Raw genomic sequence first — 18,813 nt, 5'->3', positions numbered from 1 at the left:
CAGGGCTGCCAGAGAAAGGGGCCCCTTGCCCATGAGTCCAGAGCCGATGGCTTTGAGCTACAGCAAGAGCTGCTGGGCAGAGAGGCTGGCCGTGGTCTCCGTCCTTGGCCGGGCCCCTGCGCCTCTGGCCCGCCTTCTCCCTCTTGGGCAGCAGCAGCCTCAGGCCGTCAGCCTGGCTCTGGCTTCCTCTGCCGCAGCCAAGGGCCTCCTCCCTCGGGCGCCCTCCTCGGCCGGGGCCACTTCGGGGGAGCCACAAAGACCCAGAGAGAAAGCCCAGCCCTGGCAGCCTGAGTCCGGGAGGTTGTCGCTGAAGACCAGGCGGCAGAGGCCTCCGACCCCTGGGAAGGCTCCAGGAGAGCCAAGCGGAGGAGGGGCAGGGGCCTCTGCTCCGAGGCCCCGCAAGGACCAAGGGGCCAAGAAGGCCCGGCCCCAGGGCCACCGGCCTCAGGGCAGCGAGGGCAGGCTGCTGGCCCCGGGAGCCCCGGCGACGGCCCTCTCTCTCGGCGGGGCGTGGACGGGGCTCCGGCGGGCCTGCAGGGGCCTTCCCGGCCGGGCCTCTTCCGTCCCGGGCCCCTGGACCTCCCTCCTCCTCCTTCTCCTCCTCCAGCCCCGAAGGAGCGGAGGACGACGGAGAGCCCCCTGGGGCTCTGCTGCTCTCGGCCAAGAGGCGGGGGACGGAGAGGGAGAGGAGGCCCAGCAGCGGAGAGCGGAGGCCGCGCGCTCCTCCCCTGCCCGCCTGCCTCCCCCGCAGGACTCACCGGGGCGCTTCCCCGGGGCGAAGGCCACCACCACGAAGTAGTCGGCGAGGCGGGCCATGCCCAAAGCGGGCGAGGCGAAGGCGAAGGCTTCTGCTCCTCCTGCTCTTCCTCCGGTTTCCCGCCGGCGGCGCTCCAACTCATGGCCGCCCGGCCGCCGCCGCCGCCGCCTCCCTGCCCGCCTCCGCCTTTTCGGCCGCCGTCGCCAGCGCCATCTTGCCCGGGCGGACAGGCCCAGCCCCGGCCCGGACGCTCAGGCGCAGGCGCGCAGCCGGGGCAGCCAATCGGCGCCGGCTCCTGGGCCGGGGAGCGCTCCCATTGGCCCTCGCCCGGCAGAAGAGCCGCCTCCCTCTGCCTCTCCCGCGGACTCCGGAAGTCGGGGGAGAGGCCTCTTCTCCCGCCCAGTCCCCGCCCACCGCCTACGTCACCCGGCCGGAAGCGGGCGAGGGGAGGGTTTGGGGCGGGGCTCCCTCTCGGCCCCTCCTCCCTCCCTGAGGCGCGTGACGTCACGTGAGGGCGCGCGGAGGCGCCGCCGCCGCCTCCTTCCTTGGCCTAAGGCAGAGCCGAGAGGAGGAGGAGGAGGAGGAGGAGGCCGGTCCTTGGGAGGCGGCTAGCCTCCGGTCCAGGGCCGCAGCCGATGTCACCCCTCTCGACCCCGGGCCCTCCCTCCTCCCTCCCTTCCCGCCTTCGGCCTCTCTCTCCGGAGCAACAACCGCGCAGACGCCGAGCGAAATGTGGGGCAGGCGGTGCGGAACCCAAGGTCGCTCCGCCGTTGCTCCTCTTCCTGCTGGAGAGAAGTGGCCGGCGGTGGGGCGTGCAGCGGGGTCTGTCCTGGGCCCGGTCGGCTATTCGGCCTCTTTAGCAGGGACTTGGAGGAAGGGATCAAAGGCATGCTTCTCACATGGCACCGAATTAGGAGGAAGAGCTAATGCTCCAGAGGAGAGGAACGATGTTCCAAACGGCCTGAATAGACTGGAAAGCTGGGCCAAAGCGAACACCATGGATTTCAATCAGAGGAAATAATAATAGGCCTCACTGAAACCTGGTGGGATGAGTCTCATGATTGGAATGTGGAAATAGAGGGGTATAACCTTATTAAGAGCAATAGGCCAAACAGGAAAGGAGGAGGAATAGCACTATATGTCAGAGATATTTACACCAGTGAAGAGATCCTGGACATCAATCCTGGAAGCCAGGTGGAGAGCATCTGGATAAGAATCAAAGGGGAGGGAAACAACAAGGGTGTTACGGTGGGAGTCTACTACAGACCCCCCAATCAAATGTCAGACTGAGGAATTGGATGGTATCTTTCTAGAACAGATGACCACACACTCAGAAAGGAGAGATGTAGTAGTGATGGGTGACTTCAACTACCCTGATATTTGCTGGAAGTCAAACTCAGCCAAATCCTCAAGGCCTAGTAAATTCCTCACTTGCCTGGAAGACAATTTCATGGTCCAAAAGGTGGAAGAGGCAACAAGGGGGTCAGCTATTTTGGATCTGATCCTAACCAACAAGGATGACTTGGTTAATGGGGTGCAAGTGGTGGGATCCTTAGGTGGAAGTGACCATGTTCTCCTGGAGTTTGTTATACAATGGAAAGGAGAAGCCAGGCAGAGTCAGACACGCATCCTAGACTTTAGGAGAGCGGATTTCAGTAAACTTAGAGAAGTATTGAGGGCGATTCCATGGTCAGAAATACTAAAAGATAAAGGAGTTCAGGACGGATGGGACTTTCTCAAAAGGGAGATACTGAAGGCACAATTTCAAACAGTTCCAGTGAGAAAGAAAAATGGGAGGTGTCTCAAGAAACCAGGATGGATGACTAAGGAACTTTCAACCGAGATGAGTTTGAAACGGAAGATGTATAAGAAATGGAAAAAGGGGGAAATCACAAAAAGGAATTCAAAGAAATAGCAGGCATGTGTAGGGGTAAAGTCAGAAAAGCTAAAGCGCAGAATGAACTCAGGCTTGCTAGAGAGGTTAAGAAGAACAAAAAGGGCTTTTTTGGATATGTCCGCAGCAAGAGGAAGAAGAAGGAAACGGTAGGGCCACTGCGTGGAGAAGATGGCAAAATGCTAACAGGAGACAGAGAAAAGGCAGAATTCCTCAAGACCTTCTTTGCCTCAGTCTTCTCAGAAAAGGAAAAGGGGCTCAACCTGAGGATAATGGAGCAGAGGACAGAATAGGGGAATTTCAGCACAGAATAAGTCAAGAGATAGTAGAGGAACACCTTGTTAATCTAAATGAATTTAAGTCTCCGGGACCAGATGAACTCCATTCAAGGGTATTAAAAGAACTGGCAAAAGTAATATCGGAGCCATTGGCAATCATCTTTGAAAACTCCTGGAGAACAGGAGAGATCCCAGCAGAATGGAGGAGGGCAAACGTTGTCCCCATCTTCAAAAAGGGGAAAAAGGGGATCCCAACAATGATCGTCCAGTTAGTCTGACATCAGTTCTAGGAAAGATTCTGGAGCAGATCATTAAACAGAGAGTCTGTGAACATCTAGAAGGCAATGCCATCATCACAAAAAGTCAACATGGTTTCAGAGAAAGAAGTCATGCCAGACAAACCTAATCTCTTTCTTTGATAAAATGACCATCTTGGTAGATGAAGGGAATGCTGTGGATATAGTATATCTTGATTTCAGTAAGGCCTTTGACAAGGTTTCCCATGACATACTTGCAAACAAGCTTGTAAAATGTGGGCTAGACAAAGGAACTGTTAAATGGATCTGTAATTGGTTGACCGGCCGAACCCAAAGGGTGCTCAACAATGGCTCCTTTTCATCCTGGAGAGAAGTGACCAGTGGGGTCCCACAGGGCTCTGTCCTGGGCCCAGGGCTATTCAACATCTTTATCAATGACCTGGATGACAGAATTGGGAGCATACTTATCAAATTTGCAGATGACACCAAATTAGGGGGAATAGCTAATACCCCAGAGGACAGGATCAAGATTCAAAATGACCTGAATAGACTAGAAAGCTGGGCCAAAGCTAACAAAATGAAATTCAACACAGAGAAATGTAAGGTATTGCACTTAGGCAGAAAAACAAAATGCACAGATATAGGATTATGGGGGACACCTGGCTGAATGAAACTACGTGTGAAAGGGATCTAGGAGTCCAAGTAGACCACAAGTTGAACATGAGTCAACAGTGCGATGCGGCAGCTAAAAAAGCCAATGCAATTCTAGGCTGCATCAATAAAAGTATAGTGTCTAGATCAAGGGAAGTCATAGTGCCACTGTATTCTGCTCTGGTCAGGCCCCACCTGGAATAATATTGTGTCCAGTTCTGGGCGCCACAATTCAAAAAGGACACTGAGAAACTGGAGCCATGTGTCTAAAGGAGGGCAACTACAATGGTGAAGGGTCTGGAAACCATGCCCTATGAGGAACGACTTAGGGAGCTGGGGATGTTTAGCCTGGAGAAAAGAAGGTTAAGAGGTGATATGATAGCCCTGTTTAAATATTTGAAAGGATGTCATATTGAGGAGGGAGCAAGCTTGTTTTCTGCTGCTCCAGAGAACAGGACCTGGAACAATGGATGCAAGCTACAGGAAAAGAGATTCCACCTGAACATTAGGAGGGACTTCCTGAGAGTAAGGGCTGTTCGGCAGTGGAATGCACTCCTTCCTCGGAGGGTGATAGAGTCTCCTTCCTTGGAGGTCTTTAAACAGAGCCTGGATGGCCATCTGTCAGGGATGCTTTGATTTGGATTTCCTGCATGGCAGAATGGGGTTGGACTGGATGGCCCTAGTGGTCTCTTCCAACTCTATGATTCTATGATTCTATGAAATGTCAAGTCCTGCACTGAGGACGGAGAAATGGGATGCACAGAACCGGGGAGCCCTGGCTGAATGAGAGGCCGATTCGTGCGAAAGAGATCTGGGAGTCCGAGTGGAGCACAAAGTGAACCTGAGTCAAGAGGGTGATGCTGCAGCTAACAAGGCCAATGCGATTCTAGGCTGCGTTAATAGAAGTATAGCATCTAGATCAAGGGAAGTCACAGTGCCTCTCTATCCTGCTCTGGTCAGGCCCCACCTGAAATAGGACTGTCTCCAGTTCTGGGCGCCACAATTCAAAAAGGACGTTGAGAAACTGGAGCCATGTGTCCAAAGGAGGGCGACTAAAATGGGGACGGGCCGGGAAACCACGGAGCCCTCTGAGGAGAGGCGATTCAGGGTCTGCCTCGTCGTCCGTGGCCTAGAAGAGCTCCTTCCTGACGTCTTGCCAGCCGCTGCTTCTCTGAAGATGCCGGCGGAAGGTCAGGGAGAAACTGCTCTAGGCCACGGACGACGACGCAGGACCCCAAGAGCCCTCTCGGGAAAGCCTCTGCCTTGGCATGAGGCAGCATTGTGCTCCGAGGGAACCGCCGGGGAGGTTCGTCCTGGAGAAGCGGAGGCTAAGAGGGCAGATGAGAAGGGGCCTCCCATCGGGGAGGGAGGGAGGGAGGTTGTTTCCTGCTGCTCCAGAGAACAGCACAATGGAGCAATGGATGCGAGCCCCAGGGAAAGGGAGTCCAGCTTCTGGAGAGAGGAGGAGGAGCCCGCCGCCTCCCTGGAAAGGCTGGAGGCTGGTCCGCGGCAGGAGTGCTCCGAGCGGGAGTCTCCGCGGGGCTCCCAGCTCTATGGCTCCGGGCCCTTTGGGCCTTGAGCCACTCCCTGCTTCCTGCCTTGAGTGGGGCCAGGCAGCAGGCCCTAGTTCTCAAGCTCTCCATGAACGGACGGAGGAGCCTTTGCAAAAAGGCGCCATGCTCGCGGGACGAGGCGGCTTCCTTCCGGCGCAGCAAGTGACGCTCCCTCAGGCCTCGCCGTGCCCCGCCCTCGCGCGCCGGAAGTGCGTCACCGCCGCTGCCCCGAGCGGGAGTTTCAAAGCGAGGAGCAAGGGGAGGAGGCGCCTCCGTCCGTCCGTCGGGCTCCCTCCCCTTCGCCTGCCTCGGTCGGGCGCCTCTGGTCCTGGCCAGGCCCCTTCCTCCTCCTTCCGGGCGAATGGAGCGCTGCGAGGGACGCCCTCCGAGGTGAGTCCCTCCGGGGGAAGGAAGGAAGGAAGGCGGCCGGGTCCCTCCGGCCCGAGGCTCAGGCGGCCATCTCTCCCTCCCTCCCTTCCTTCCGCAGGAGCCCGGTCTCTCCGGACGGCGGCGACAAGGAAGAGGACGCGGCCTTCGAGCGCTGTGAGTGGAAGGCGCAGGCGGGGGCCGGGGAAGGAGAAGGGGAGCCCGGCGGCTCCTCCCCGCTGACCCTTCCCTTCCTCCTCCCTCCCTTCCTCCTCCCTCCCAGTTTTGTCCAGGATGAAGACCCCGCGCTCGGTCTCTGCCAGGAGGACCCCCTCCGGCTCCGGCTCCGGCTCCGGCTCCTGCTCCTGGTCCAGGTGGGCGCTTGGCAGGGGGCCGGGAGAGAGCCAAGCCCGGGAGGCTGGGAAGAGGCCCGAGGCGGGGCCTGGGAGGCCGTCTGGCCAGGGCTGCTCCTGGGACGCCGGCCCTTGCGAGGGCGAGTCCAGGCAGGGCTCCAGGGCTGCTGGCTCAGCCTCGGGGCAATTGGCTGAAGCCATCCCTCCCAAGGCGCCTAGGAGCTGCTGAAGCGCCCTGAGAGGGCGCATGGGGTTGCTGCGGTGGCCATGTGCCCCAACCCAGGAGGCCACTGCGCTGCATTCCTGGGCTGTAGAGCACATCGGCTTTGGCGCATTGGCAGCACTCTTCTGCGGCCCCAGGCCCTGCCCTTGGGCCCCTTCCCTCTGGCGCTTGCCTCGGGCCTTTGAGCAAAGCCCAGGAGGCCTTCTCGCCTGGGGCCTTTCCCTCGGGGCCTCCAGAGGACAGTCCTGGCCCTGGCGGCACAAGCGGCTCCTGGGCGCCCCTTTGGCCCTGGCAGCCTCTGACCTGCTCCATGTCTGCTTCCTCTTCCAGGGCAAAGGACTCCAAGGAGGATTTCCTGAGTTACCTGGCAAGCAAGTATGGATCTGCCAAAAGAGGCAAGCGGCCCTAGGGCCTCCTTCCCTCCCTCCCTCCCTCAGTGGGGCTGCGGGGGTCAGCCAGCCCCGGCCTCCCCTTCCTCAGCCCAGGAGACCTCCTCCTCCCGCTGCTCCTGGCCTGGGGAGGAGGGCTGGGCCCAGTGGCCTGCAAGAAGGCTGCCCCATCCCTTGCCAGGCTCCTGGCAGTGGCCTTTCCTTCTGGCTCCCTGGCGCATCCTGGTTCATGCTGAGTAGCGCACTTCTGGCTGCCCCTGGACTGACGGCGCCATTCGGGGGCCTTGCCTGGAGCCCTGCCAGAGGCCCAGATCCCTTCTGCAGTCCCCTTACAGCCACATGCGGCACAGGATCCGAGAAGCCCTTCCTTAACCCTATGGTTCTGGGGGGGGGGGCATTGCGCGGTGTGGCTGTGTGCTGAATGCTGGTCTGTGGAACCAGGGCTCTGTGTCCCTGAGGCGCTGTCGCCTTCTCCCAGTAAATCTCTCAGGTGCCCTAAATGCAGATCCATGCTTTGACCCCCAGGAAGCAGTTTGGGAATTATAGTTTCCTCTGGGCATTTCTGGCTGTGTTCTGGAAGAATGCATTCCTGATGCTTTGCCTGGGACTGTGGCTGGCATCTTCAGAGGGTGGTTGCCTGGAAGCGTCTGGCGTACATAGACCTGTGGGGCCCTTGTTTGTGAGGAAGTGGTTTACATGTTAACGAAAACACCGAAACTCTGGACCATGCCAATGACGGCTGGGTCTGGAGCCACAGGGGGACTGCTGACATCCACAACTTCAACAGGAATGAAGGGACCCTTAAAGTGAGCAAAGTTTGGCTACTGTCCTGAGAAACAGCAAAATCAAGACTCAAGGCAAGCGGGGGTTTCCTCGCAGACAATGACAATGGATTACCAATTAATAATTACCTATTATTATTATTATTATTATTATTATTACCAATTAAAGGGACACAAAGCCCCCTTGCATATATATCCTTCACACAGCACACCCCCAAGTTGTGCCACACAACACAGAAACTAACTCCACCATTAACACTGCGATAGCAGCAATGTTTCTAGGGCACTTCATACTGGACTAAGCAGTCTCTATGCGGTTTACAGGGCAGAAGCCAATAGCCCCTAACAAGCTGGGTTCCAATTTTTGTGACCTCGGAAGGATGCCAGGCTGGAGCCGCTGGCTGGAATTGCACTCAAAACCTTGTGGCTGTGAGTGAATGGCTGCGGTTCTGGCATTTAGCCACTGCGCCGCCAGGTAAACCACTTCTTCCCAAACGAGGGTCCCACAGGTATCTATGCTCCACCTGTGTCCATACCACCGCCCTCTGAAGATGCCAGTCACAGCTGCAGGCGAATGTCGGGAACAGATTCCTCCAGGATGCAGCCACACAGTTGGGGAAAAGCCACAGAAAACTGGATGCTGGCAGTGAAAGCCTTTGACTTCACAGTTTGGGGACTGATTGTTTGAAATGTCTCATTGCAGAAGCAGAGCCTCAGAAGGGAGCCTCTCGCTCCGTGTCACTCCCACCGCCGCTTGCATTGAGTGACACTGACAGCGGCGACGATTCAGTCTTTGTTACACCGAGGAAACCCCCTCCGTCCCGACTTGGGGGGGCTTGGGGGAGTAGGCCTCCTGCCTCCTCCTCACAGAAGGATCGTGTCCCTCGGAAGAAGGGTCCGAACTCTTCCCTGAGCCTGGAAGAGAGGGGCTTCAAGGAGAACCGGGCTCCAGGTTCGGTCCGAAGCTGGCAGCGGGAGATGAGGGAGACGTCGGGATCTGAGAGCTCTGACGAAGAGATTGCCAGCTTGGCCGTCCGCATCAAGCAAGCGATGGTCTTCTCTCCAAGGAAGAGTGCCTTGCGTCTCTCAAGCCCCTTTGGTAAGTGAGGGAGGGAGCCCCCCCCCAATGCTCTACGTTGGGAGGGTCCTGGTCCCTCGTTCATGGGTCCTGGTCCGTCCGCCTTCACCTCAGCGGCGCTTTGCAGTTTCCCCACTTAGTCTGGACTGCCTTATGCTCTCCCTCCACAAACCCTTCGGCCCCAAGCTGCCCAGATGGCTGTGGCTCTGAAAATGCGCTGGCCTGGGTGGAAAGAAGGAAGGGAGAGCTTTGCTTGGATGCTTGAGTACCATTGCTGTGGTTTTTAAAGGGTGAGCTTTCATCTTGTGTTGATGAAAGTGGGGCCTGTTGGTTGGCCGTGAGAGTAGGGGCCGGGGTGGTTCTGGGGCATTCCTCCAAGCACATTCCCCACCTTTCCAGTGTTGTGTCTCCCATGTAGACCCAGCTTCTGTGGGGCTCCAGTTAGTGGGTTTTCTGCCTTGTTGGAACTGGGAGTTTTCAAGTTAAGTGGGAAAACTGGGCTAGTCAGTAAGGGCACAGGAAGGTCCTTTTGGGCACAACAGCTGCTGGTCTGGACAGGCGTGGATTTCCAGTGGGTTGAGGGCTCCTGTCATCTTGTTCTGCGGGTGACCTTCTTCTTCCCCCAGTTTGGCTGGTTGCTGTGAGAGCAGAGAGCCAGAACAAGGAGCACTTGTGGATTCAATCCATCCTCAGGACCTCCTTATCTTTGTGGAGAAGAGACCTTTCCAGATGTGTGCTTTCCTCTTGCAAAGGCAACGTCTCCTTAAAGCTTGCACTGTCTCATGCTTCTTTCTGTCTCTAAGTAACACTAGAGCAATTCTGGGCTTGAAGAAAGGCTGAGACAAGGACTTAGCTACCTCAGAGATATGAAGATGATGTTAGGGTTAAAAGTCATGGCCAGTGAGTGGAACTAAAACAAAGGATCTGGGCGGGTGACCTGGGGAGTGGTTTTGTAACTCCGGCTTCCAAAACTCTGGCTAGAAAAATGCTTAGGGACCAGTATGGGTTTGTGCAGCTGTTAGCTTAGGGGGGCAGGCCCATTGTGGAGTGATGCCAGGCCACAGGCTGTTTACCCGTTCTGACCCAGGTTTAGCCAGATGTTCCTGGGCTGACCTGGAGCATGGCTTGCTTGTGCTGAAGGCCTTGACCTTTGGTTTCTGACTGGCAGAAGAGAGGGGCCCCAGGCCTTCCCCAAGAAGCCTCCTCCCAGCAGCAAAGAAGGAGCCCTCCCAGCCGCCTGGGCCTGATCCGTCGACGTCTGCTCAGGCTCCCAAGAACAAAGCGCTTGCTGATGTCACCCAGCTGCACCAGACACAGCCTCCTAGGTAGGTTTCCACTGCTGTTGCCTCGGCCGCCTTCCTGTCTCCTTCACCCTCACTTTCCCATTGAAGAAGAGCCCAGAGACTGGGTGATCCAGCTGCTGGTAATGGAGCCCCCGGGGCTTGGGCATGGGGGGCTGCAGGGTGGCTTCCCATGTCCCTGTTGCTTGCGTCCATTGCTCCGGGTCCTATTCCCAGCAGAAAACAAGCTTACTCCCTCCTCATTATGACATCCCTTGAAATACTTAAACAGGGCTAGCATGTCACCTCTTAACCATCCCTTCTCCAAGCTAAACATACCCACCTCCCTAAATCTCTCTTCATAGCAGACTGCAGGAGGCAAAGGTTCTCCTTTCCAGGCCAGATGACCACACACTCAGAAAGGAGAGATGTAGTAGTGATGAATGACTTCAACTATCTTGATATTTGCTGGAAGTCAAACTAAGCAAGAACCTCAAGGTCTAGCAAATCCCTCACTTGCCTTGGAGACAGTTTCATTGTCCAGAAGGTGGAAGAGGCATCAAGGGGGACAGCTATTTTGGATCTGATTGTAACCAACTGGTGCAAGTGGCTGAACGAGACTTATACGTGTGGAAGGGATCTAGGAGCCCAAGTAGACCAGAAATTGAACATAAGTCAACAGTGCGATGTGGCAGCTAACAAGGCCAATTCAATTCTAGGCTGCATCAATAGAAGAACAGTGTCCAGTTCAAGGGAAGTAATAGGGCCACTCTATTCTGGTTTGGCCAAGCCCCGCCTGGAATAATTCTGTCTCCAATTCTGGGCACAACAATTTACAAAAGATGTTGAAAATGTTAAATGTGTGCAAAGGAGGGCGACTAAGATGGTAAAGGGTCTGGAAACCATGAAGCCCTATGAGGAACGCCTGAGGGAGCTGGGGATGTTTAGCCTGGAGAAGAAAAGGTTAAGAGGTGATATGAGAGCCCTGTTTAGATATTTGAAGGGGTATCATGTTGAGGATCAAGCAAGTTTGTTTTCTGCTGCTCCAGAGACTAGGACCCAATGGAGCAATGGATGCAAGCTCCAGGAAAAGAGATTCCAGCCCAAAATCAGGAGGAACTTCCTGACATTCAGGGCTGTTTGACAGTGGAGCAAACTCCCTCAATGGAGTGTAGTGGAATCTCCCTCCTTGGAGGTCCTTAAACAGAGGCTGGGTGGCCTTCTGTCCATGCGGATGCTTTGATTGAGAGTTCCTGCATGGCAGAATGGGTATGGGCTGGGTGGCCCTTGCAGTCTCTTCCAACTATGATTCTATGGGTCCTTAGGTGGGAGTGACCATGTTCTCCTGGAGTTTGTTATACAGTGGAAAGGAGAAGCCAGGCAGAGTCAGACACGCATCCTAGACTTTAGGAGAGCGGATTTCAGTAAACTTAGAGAAGTATTGAGAGCGATTCCATGGTCAGAAATACTAAAAAATAAAGGAGTTCAGGAGGGATGGGAGTTTCTCAAAGGAGAGATACTGAAGGCACAATCTCAAACAGTGTATCAAGAAACGGGGAGCTTTCAGCTGAACTGTTCTGCTCTTTCTGTCTGCAGGGGAAGAAGCTCCTGCCAAATCCCAGGCTGCTTCCTGGAGGAGCTGTCAGACCCAGAATCCCAGCCATCGAGGCTCTTCTGCAGTCAGAAAGAGAAGCTGGCACAGGACCTCTATGCCTTCTATAACACTTCCGTCTTCGAGGAAAAGGTAGTATGGTCTGAGCAGTTTGTTTCTGTTATCAGCCCTCGCAGCAGCGGACCCATGGATGGCCAGATGGCTTCCTGGCCAGTGTTTTTGGGTGACCCATGCGGAGCACCTAGGAAAGGAGAGCTGCCCTTTCTTGAGGGGCCCCCACGCCTGGCCCCTGAAAAGCCCAGTGGGCTCGTTCTTATGGGTCGGAAGCAGGGCAGGGGATGCCATTTGCCACCATTGGCTAGACTTAGGGAGCCCTGGTCCCTATCAGCGTGCATTTGACCTGAAGCTGGGGCACGTCTCTCTCTCTTGTACGCAGTTTACTGTGCCTGGGTCACAGACTGAACTAAGTGGGGAAGACCTTCCCTTGCCTGGCCTGGGTTCCATGGTTGCCTCTGGTACTACGCCTTGCATAGCCTGCATTATTTTGGGGTCCAAGTATTTTGTTATGTTTTCTTATAATAGCAGTTGCAGAGAGGCCCAAAAGCATGAACCTGGAAAGCAGATGATGGCCTTTAAGTGACCTTCTGATGACTGGCCCCATAGACCTGAGGGCATGTGTAAAGAGCCCTAGTAGCTCAATGGCTGTGGATATTGCTTCCCCATCCCCTGCCATGTCCTTTTCCTCTGGAAGGTCAAAGATAAAGATGTCTGTCACCCAAGTCTAAAGCATTAAGCCAGTCTCTCTTTCCCATTCCCATGACATTTCCCCATGCCCCAAACTACCTGGGAACATCCTCATCTTATCAGTGTCACTGCCATCAACAGAAATATTCCTTTGGTAACTCTGAAAACTTTCAACCAGCTGGGAATCCCCTTGTTTCTGGAATCCCAGGAAAATTAACTCCAAGTGCCCCGAGTCACGTTGGCCCCATTATTGCCCCCGATTGGACACTCCTCTTTTGGAATAAGGCAGGAACCCTGTCAGACCCAAGCTTGGCCCCTCACTACTGCGCTCTGTGCCCCAGTCCAGCTTTCGCCCAGATTCTGGAATTGGTAAGCATTGCTCATTGCAGTCCTTTAATTTGCTATCCACTATTACCTTTATATGTTAACCCATGTGTGTGTGTGAGTGTTTCGTGTGGATGTTGACATCCCCCCAGTCGTTCCTATAATAAAACTGAGCTGTACTTAGTCCTCTGGAGTTCTAGTTTTTGAGAACCGATAAAAATAGGCTGGTGTCCTGGCTAGTGTTACCCTAACCCTCTTGCTGCTGATTTATTGAGCTAAATCAATTTCTCCATTGAATGCCATCTGTGGGTGCCACCATGGGATCCCTTGCAATTTCTGTAACACCTCTCGTTTCTGCTCTTGCATCAAAGAGACTTTCCCACTTCTAGCAAGCTGCAGCTGAGGAGCTGCTGTGTGTTGCTGCGCTGGATCCTAGGAATCTCCTTTTGCCTGCCTCTGTTTTGACGGGCCTTTTGTCCTAGTTGCCAGGGAGAATGGAGATCCTCTGGAACAAGAAGATGCGGAAAACAGCCGGCTGCTGCGTCTCTGGGCAGCAGAAGGAGCCTGGAAGGCAGCGCTACGCCCGCATCATGCTCTCGGAGAAAGTCTGTGACTCTGCAGGTAAGCTGCCTGAGAAAGCAGAAGCGAAGGTGGTCGAAGCTGTAAGAAACCCACTCGCGGCCTTGCTGTGTAATAACATAATCATGGAGTCGGAAGGGGCCATGAGATATTCAGTCCAACCCAGGCAGGAGTACATAGCTAAAGCACTCTTGAACGATGCACATCCAGACTCCGTTTCAAGACCTCCAAAGAGGAAGCAGCCTCCTCTCTGGGGCAGTCTCTTCCACTCTTCAGTGGCTCTTACAGCCGAGACATTCTTCCTAGAGTCCGGCTGGAACCTCTCTTCTGGTCACTTGAATCCTATGGTTCAGGCTCTGATCTCTGGGACATGGCTCTGTCCTGTCCCTTCTCAGTCTTCTCCAAGTGAACAGATCCAGTTTGGATGCAGTCTAAGTGCTTGGAGGCTGTTTAATGCCTGTGGAAACAGGTGTCCCCCCCCCCCCTTTTCAGCAGCCAAGTCCTGAGTCCTTCAGGGCTTTGAAGGTGAATGCCAGCCCCATAGTGACGGGGTGGGGGTCTTGCCTCCCCTGCATGTGGGCTGCCTTTGTGCAGAGCAGCTTCATGGCCAGTTTTGGTTTTGTTCAGAGCAGCTTCATGGCCAGTGGAGGCCAAATAGCTCATGCCATTCTAGAGCTGAACTGGCACCTTGTCCTAGGAGTCCCTGGCTGGCATCCCTTACTTTTGCCCTGGGCAAGTTCTGTGGCTCCTGAAGTGGCTTTATCTCTGCCTTAGATCGCCTGCGGGACACTCTGATCCATGAACTCTGCCACGCAGCGACATGGCTGATCCATGGGGTTCGGGATGGGCACGGCCGCTTTTGGAACTTGTATGCCAAGAAGGCTGCCATTGTTCACCCGGAGCTCCCTGTGGTGTCACGGTGCCACAACTACGAGATCAAGTACAAGTTTACCTATGAGTGCATTCAGTGCCGGAACACGTAAGTGGCGGGAGGAGAAAATGCCCTCGGTCCCTGCCTCTTCCTCTCCTGGAAAGTGGAAGGGAGCTTGTTTCTGTGACCTCTTGTTCTCCAAGGGTGGGTTGGTAGCAGCCTGGTCCTCTGGGTGTCGTTGAACTGCAGCTCCCAGCATCCCTGAGTGTGGGCCCTGGTGCTTGGGCTGCTGCAGGTGCCCAGGTGCTTGGGCTGTTGCAGGGCTTCGCTAGGAATGCTAATGGGTCTTCCTTGTGTGACTTCTCTTATCTGTAGCTTGGCTGGAGGCTTGCAGACGGCCAATGCTCCCACGGCCATTTTTTTCTGTAGGTATGCATAAATCAGAGTTATCCAAATATGTCAGTTTTCATAGAATCGTAGAGTTGGAAGAGACCCCAAGAAGGGCCCTGATCCAGTCCAACCCCCTTTTTCTGCCATACAGGAACTCTCAATCAAAGCCCCCAGATGGCCATCTAGCCTATTCTTAAAGACCTCCAATGAGGGAGACTCCACTACCCTTCGGGGGAGTTTGTTCCACTGTCGAACAGCCCTGAATGTCAGGAAGTTCCTCCAAATGTTGAGCCGGAATCTCTTTTCCTGCAGCTTGCCTCCATTGCTCCATTGGGTCCTATTCTCTGGAGCAGCAGAAAGCAAGCTTGCTCCCTCCTCAGTATGGCATGCCTTCAAGTATTTAAATAGGGCTATCGTATCACCTCTTAACCTTCTCTTCTCCAGGCTAAACATCCCCAGCTCCATAAGTTGTTCCTCATAGGACATGGTTTCCAGACCCTTCATCATTTTAGTGAAGGGATCCCTTCCAAATTGTGAAGAGCATTGTCAGGCTTCACACCCAAAGAGAGCATGAGGAGCAGAGTGGTGGCCCCAAGGCTTCCTCTCACCTTCCAGGAGGCTTCCCTCCCTGTCTGCTGGCGGCTGCAACTTGCCAGGGCAGAAGGTTGTGAGTGTGTTCCTTTGTGTTGAGAGGGCAGCGAGGGGGAGGATGGGAACTTGCTAGCGGAAGCCCCTTTCATCCCGCTTTGGCCGCTTTGGTCACTGTGGGAGACGGCCGCTGGCTTGTGCTGGAGGCCCCTCAGGGCCCAGTCTGCTTTGGCCAGCGTCTGATGGGAGGCGTGTGCAGCTGGGATTAAGATGTGCTCGGCCTGCATTTTTAGTACTTAAAGCCAGGAAGAGCTGCAGAATTCAGAGAAGTGTACAATGTGAGTTTGAATGAGTGAAGGGAGAAGGGAGGCAGCACCTGGCCTTCTCTCTTGGGGAGCCACTGGTTCTTGTCCCACCATCCATCCCCTCTCAATTTTCTGCCCTCTTGACTGGTCTCTCTTCCTTTTAAAGGGGTATGAAGCTGATTTGAGTGTTTAGCACAGATACCATCATCCAGGAAGCAACACGCTTCCCATCTTTTTGTACAAGTCGTAAGGATCTGTGGCATGAACATGTTTTTCAACATAACAGGTCTATGCTTCTCCCCTCCTTTGGAGCTGAGTCCCAAATCCAGTGGTTTGTCCCCATAAGAACCCTTGAACTGACGGTTGAACACAGCCGAGGGACCTTGAGTTCAGGTTCCCTCTGGTCCTATGGGTCTCCTCCAGTTTAAGTGCATGAGCAGCTGGATTCATTATTACATTTGTTTTGTATTAATGAAAACATTTGTTGTTGTGACTTCACCTTATGGCAACCCCATGAGTGAGAGACCTCCAAGTCCTCCCCAGCCGTGCGCAAGATGTGGGGCTCCTTGGCGGAGTCCATCCACCTGTGAATGTGGCCCCCGCTTCCCCCACCGCCTTCTGGCTCTTTTCTAGGGAGCCCTGCCTTCTCATGAAACGGCCAAAGAACGACAACATTGGTTTTCTTCCTACCCACTTTCTCCATTGTGTAGCTTTCGCAACCATAAAAAGAAATAGGAAAGGTGATGGCATGGTCAGTCCTAACTTTGGTATTGACCGACGCATCTTCACACTTGAGGATCTTGTCCAGTTCCTTTATAGCTGCCCTTCCCAGTCTTCCTAGTCTTCTGATTCTTGACTCCAGTCTCCATTCTGAGTCATGGCTGAGCCCAGCAACGGGAAATACTAACTATTTGAATCATGTCTTTGTCATCTGCTGTGAAGTTAGGTCAGTCATTTGTGAGTTTCCCATATCTGTTGACAGATTTTAGTTAGGACCAGAGTAGCCTCTGTCTCTGCTATGGTTTGGAGCAGTTCTCTTGGTGCTCTGATTTCTCCCAAGTGCTTTGAGCGCAACCTCCAGTGTTTGAAGGGAATCGGAGGTTCATCTGCTTACGGCTCTTCCTGGATCATCTCTCTTCTGCAGTTCTTTGGTGTATTGTTTCTATCGTCTTTTGGTTCCTACTCAGCCATGCAATGTGCTCCTCTGCTGGGCTCCATCTTCCAACTATGTCGCTCCTTGGATTGCTTGAAGACTGTCTTTGTGATGAACAAACCGTTGGCCTTGCAAAATCCAGTCAGTTGGCCTCTGATTCTTGGCCAGTTTTTGCAACAGTCTTTGATTCTTCTCTGTTTCCTATTTTTGTTTTCCAGTTGGCTATGATTAAAAAGAGGCCCTGTCTTGATATTTTCATCCTGGACTCCAGCATGGGACCTTTCCATTTCCCCCTCTTCTGCTTCTGCAGCTGCAGCATAAACTTGGACTGCAGTTATATTGATGCTTTTTCCCCTGAGGATTTATTGACATGATTCAGTCGGACTTTGCAAGGCCAGTGGTTTGTTCATCACAAAATGCATTCTTCTTCTTCTTTTAAAACCATTGACGCCAATGATAGCATGAGACCCAGTGATGCCCAAAGGCTTCAGCAAAGAGCCAGGTTTTGACTTGGCCCTGAAGGTCATGGGAGTAGGCTTCAGTTGGGGCTCCAGGGGAAGGGCTTAAGCCAAGAGCAGTCTATGGACACGAAAGAGGGTCCCTGGGAGACCCAGCGAGCGCATAAGTGGGGAGGTGTTCCCTCCAGTACTGAGCCTGGGCCAGAGAGAGGGCTAGGGAGGGGTGATGCTCCTGAGAAGGGACAGCCGGCCGTGGGGCAACACTGGAGGGGCGTTGCGCAAAGGACCATGCAGCTGGAAGAGGCTACAAGGGCCCTCCGGTTGTTGCTCAGGTGCTGTTTGGGCTTTGGGTTTGACTCACTGACGCTTTGTTCTTGGCTCTGGTCTCTTCAAGACAGCCTTGAGCTGGTTGAAGTCTCTTTTCATAAGGGTTGGCTTTGGGGACGGTATGCTCAGAAGGAGATGGATACCCCCGGGAAGCGCCTCTGATAAGTCCCTGGGTTATGCTGGATGCTCTGTTCCTCGCTGTGCCACTTACCCTTAAAAGCTCCCTGGCCTTTCCTGAGGCAGCCTGCCCCAAGGCTGTTGCTGTCCTGCTGGGCGTTTGGAGGGCTGGGGGTTCGGTTGCCACTCTTGTCTGCGTTGGGGGTAGTCAGCCGGAGCCTTGTGTTTTGCTTTCCAGGATTGGGCGCCACTCCAAGTCCTTGGACACACAACGCTTTGTCTGCGCTCTTTGCCAGGGTCAGATGGTGCTGCGCCAGCCCATGCGGAAGGATGGCACACCGGCTGAGAGGCCTCTGACTCCATTTGCAAAGTACGTGAAAGAGAACTATGGCTCTGTGAAGCGTTTGCAGCCAGGCCTCAGCCACGGAGCCGTCATGAAGAAACTCGGCGTGGGCTTTGCCTCCCAGGAGCGTGGGCTCAGCGCTTGATCCCTTGCAGGAAATGAGGCGGCTGCTTTGGGAGAGCGGAGGCTGCAGGTGATGCTCTCCTTCCCAGGAAGAGAGGGAGGGGGGCCTGGAAAGGGCTGCCTGGGAAAGGCCAGGCTCCTCTGCAGCCCAGCCACACCTGGTTTACTTCGGGCCTTGTGGGTGTTTTAAACGTAATCCTTAGGGCTCTGAGCTCAGTTTCCCACTGGGCATTGAATCAGGTGGGCAGCACATGAATAAAGAGAAGTGAACCACCTGTGTGTATTGCATGTGTTGCTTTGTTCCTTTCGGCTTCATCCATGGAGGATTCACCAGGAGCCCTTGAGGCAGGACACATGCCACGTGTGGCCCTCTTACCATCTGTTCTCACTGCGTGGCTGGTGCGCACGGCCCCACAAGTCGCTCTGCAGGTCAGGAATGAAGTTGGGCAAAACACCCCAAAGGTTGGGGGGCAGGGGGGGCTGAAGTGCAATACACACAGTAATTGTAGCTTCTGAACAAGAAAGAGTCCACACTAGCAGTGGCCACCTTGGAGAAATGTCGGCCCTTGTGTGGATGTGGGAAATGGCTGGAGCATGGGCTCTGCAGCCAGGCTTTTGTGTAAACAGAAGGAGAACATGAGATGTTAATGTTAAACAAGACTAGGCTAAGGAAGGACCCTGAATGGCCCATAGCCACTTGAGAGCAACTGCTGGGAAACACCGAGTCCAGTCTGTCAACCAGTTACAAATCCCCCTAAGTAACAGAGTCCAGCCCACCCTTCCCTAGTTTGCTGGCCTCCTGGTCTGCATTTACACGGCCTTATTTTTCCCGCTTAGATGTAGTGTCTTCTTCCCATCTTGAATGTGTTGATATTGTCAAACACATTCATGTCATTTGGAATCCCAGCCATGTTCACCAGCTGCCCTTCCTTTAACTGGTTTCGTCTGCAAATTTGGGGAGCCTGCCTTCTTTATCATTGCCTTCTTTATCCAAATTGTTTATAAAGGTACTGAACTG

The 18,813-nt window shown here is 54.3% G+C and overlaps 2 protein-coding genes across 14 annotated transcripts in view; one reads left to right on the top strand and one right to left on the bottom strand.

Moving 5' to 3' along the window:
* LOC149274971 (myotubularin-related protein 5-like) overlaps positions 1–995 on the bottom strand; it is a 42,977-nt gene extending 41,982 nt beyond the window's left edge. For all 12 annotated transcript variants that reach the window (XM_089505025.1, XM_089505029.1, XM_089505031.1 and 9 more), the window contains exon 1: positions 759–995. In XM_089505025.1, coding sequence (XP_089361151.1) covers positions 759–816 — 58 coding nt within the window. In that variant the 5' untranslated portion in view covers positions 817–995. The remainder of the gene's footprint in view (positions 1–758) is intronic.
* Positions 996–5,640: 4,645 nt separating this feature from the next.
* LOC149274970 (uncharacterized) lies at positions 5,641–18,064 on the top strand. Of its 2 annotated transcripts, none has more exons than XM_089505052.1 (10): positions 5,641–5,780; positions 5,878–5,933; positions 6,040–6,130; positions 6,663–6,727; positions 8,207–8,602; positions 9,753–9,906; positions 11,458–11,605; positions 13,024–13,162; positions 13,895–14,099; positions 17,568–18,064. In XM_089505052.1, the coding sequence occupies exons 1-10, from the start codon at positions 5,752–5,754 to the stop codon at positions 17,815–17,817; spliced, it is 1,533 nt and encodes a 510-aa protein (XP_089361178.1). In that variant the 5' UTR covers positions 5,641–5,751; the 3' UTR covers positions 17,818–18,064. The 2 variants fall into 2 exon arrangements, with proteins under 2 accessions (XP_089361178.1, XP_089361176.1); XM_089505050.1 differs by having other exon boundaries at positions 9,750–9,906.
* Positions 18,065–18,813: the final 749 nt, after the last annotated feature.

This window comes from Sceloporus occidentalis, unplaced genomic scaffold (assembly GCF_023333645.1).
Source record: "Sceloporus occidentalis isolate IW3139 unplaced genomic scaffold, rSceOcc1.0.p SCAF_307, whole genome shotgun sequence".
Lineage (NCBI taxonomy): Eukaryota > Metazoa > Chordata > Lepidosauria > Squamata > Phrynosomatidae > Sceloporus > Sceloporus occidentalis.
The sequence above is the reverse complement of the archived record's forward strand: the minus strand, read 5'-3'. Positions and strand labels throughout refer to the sequence as shown.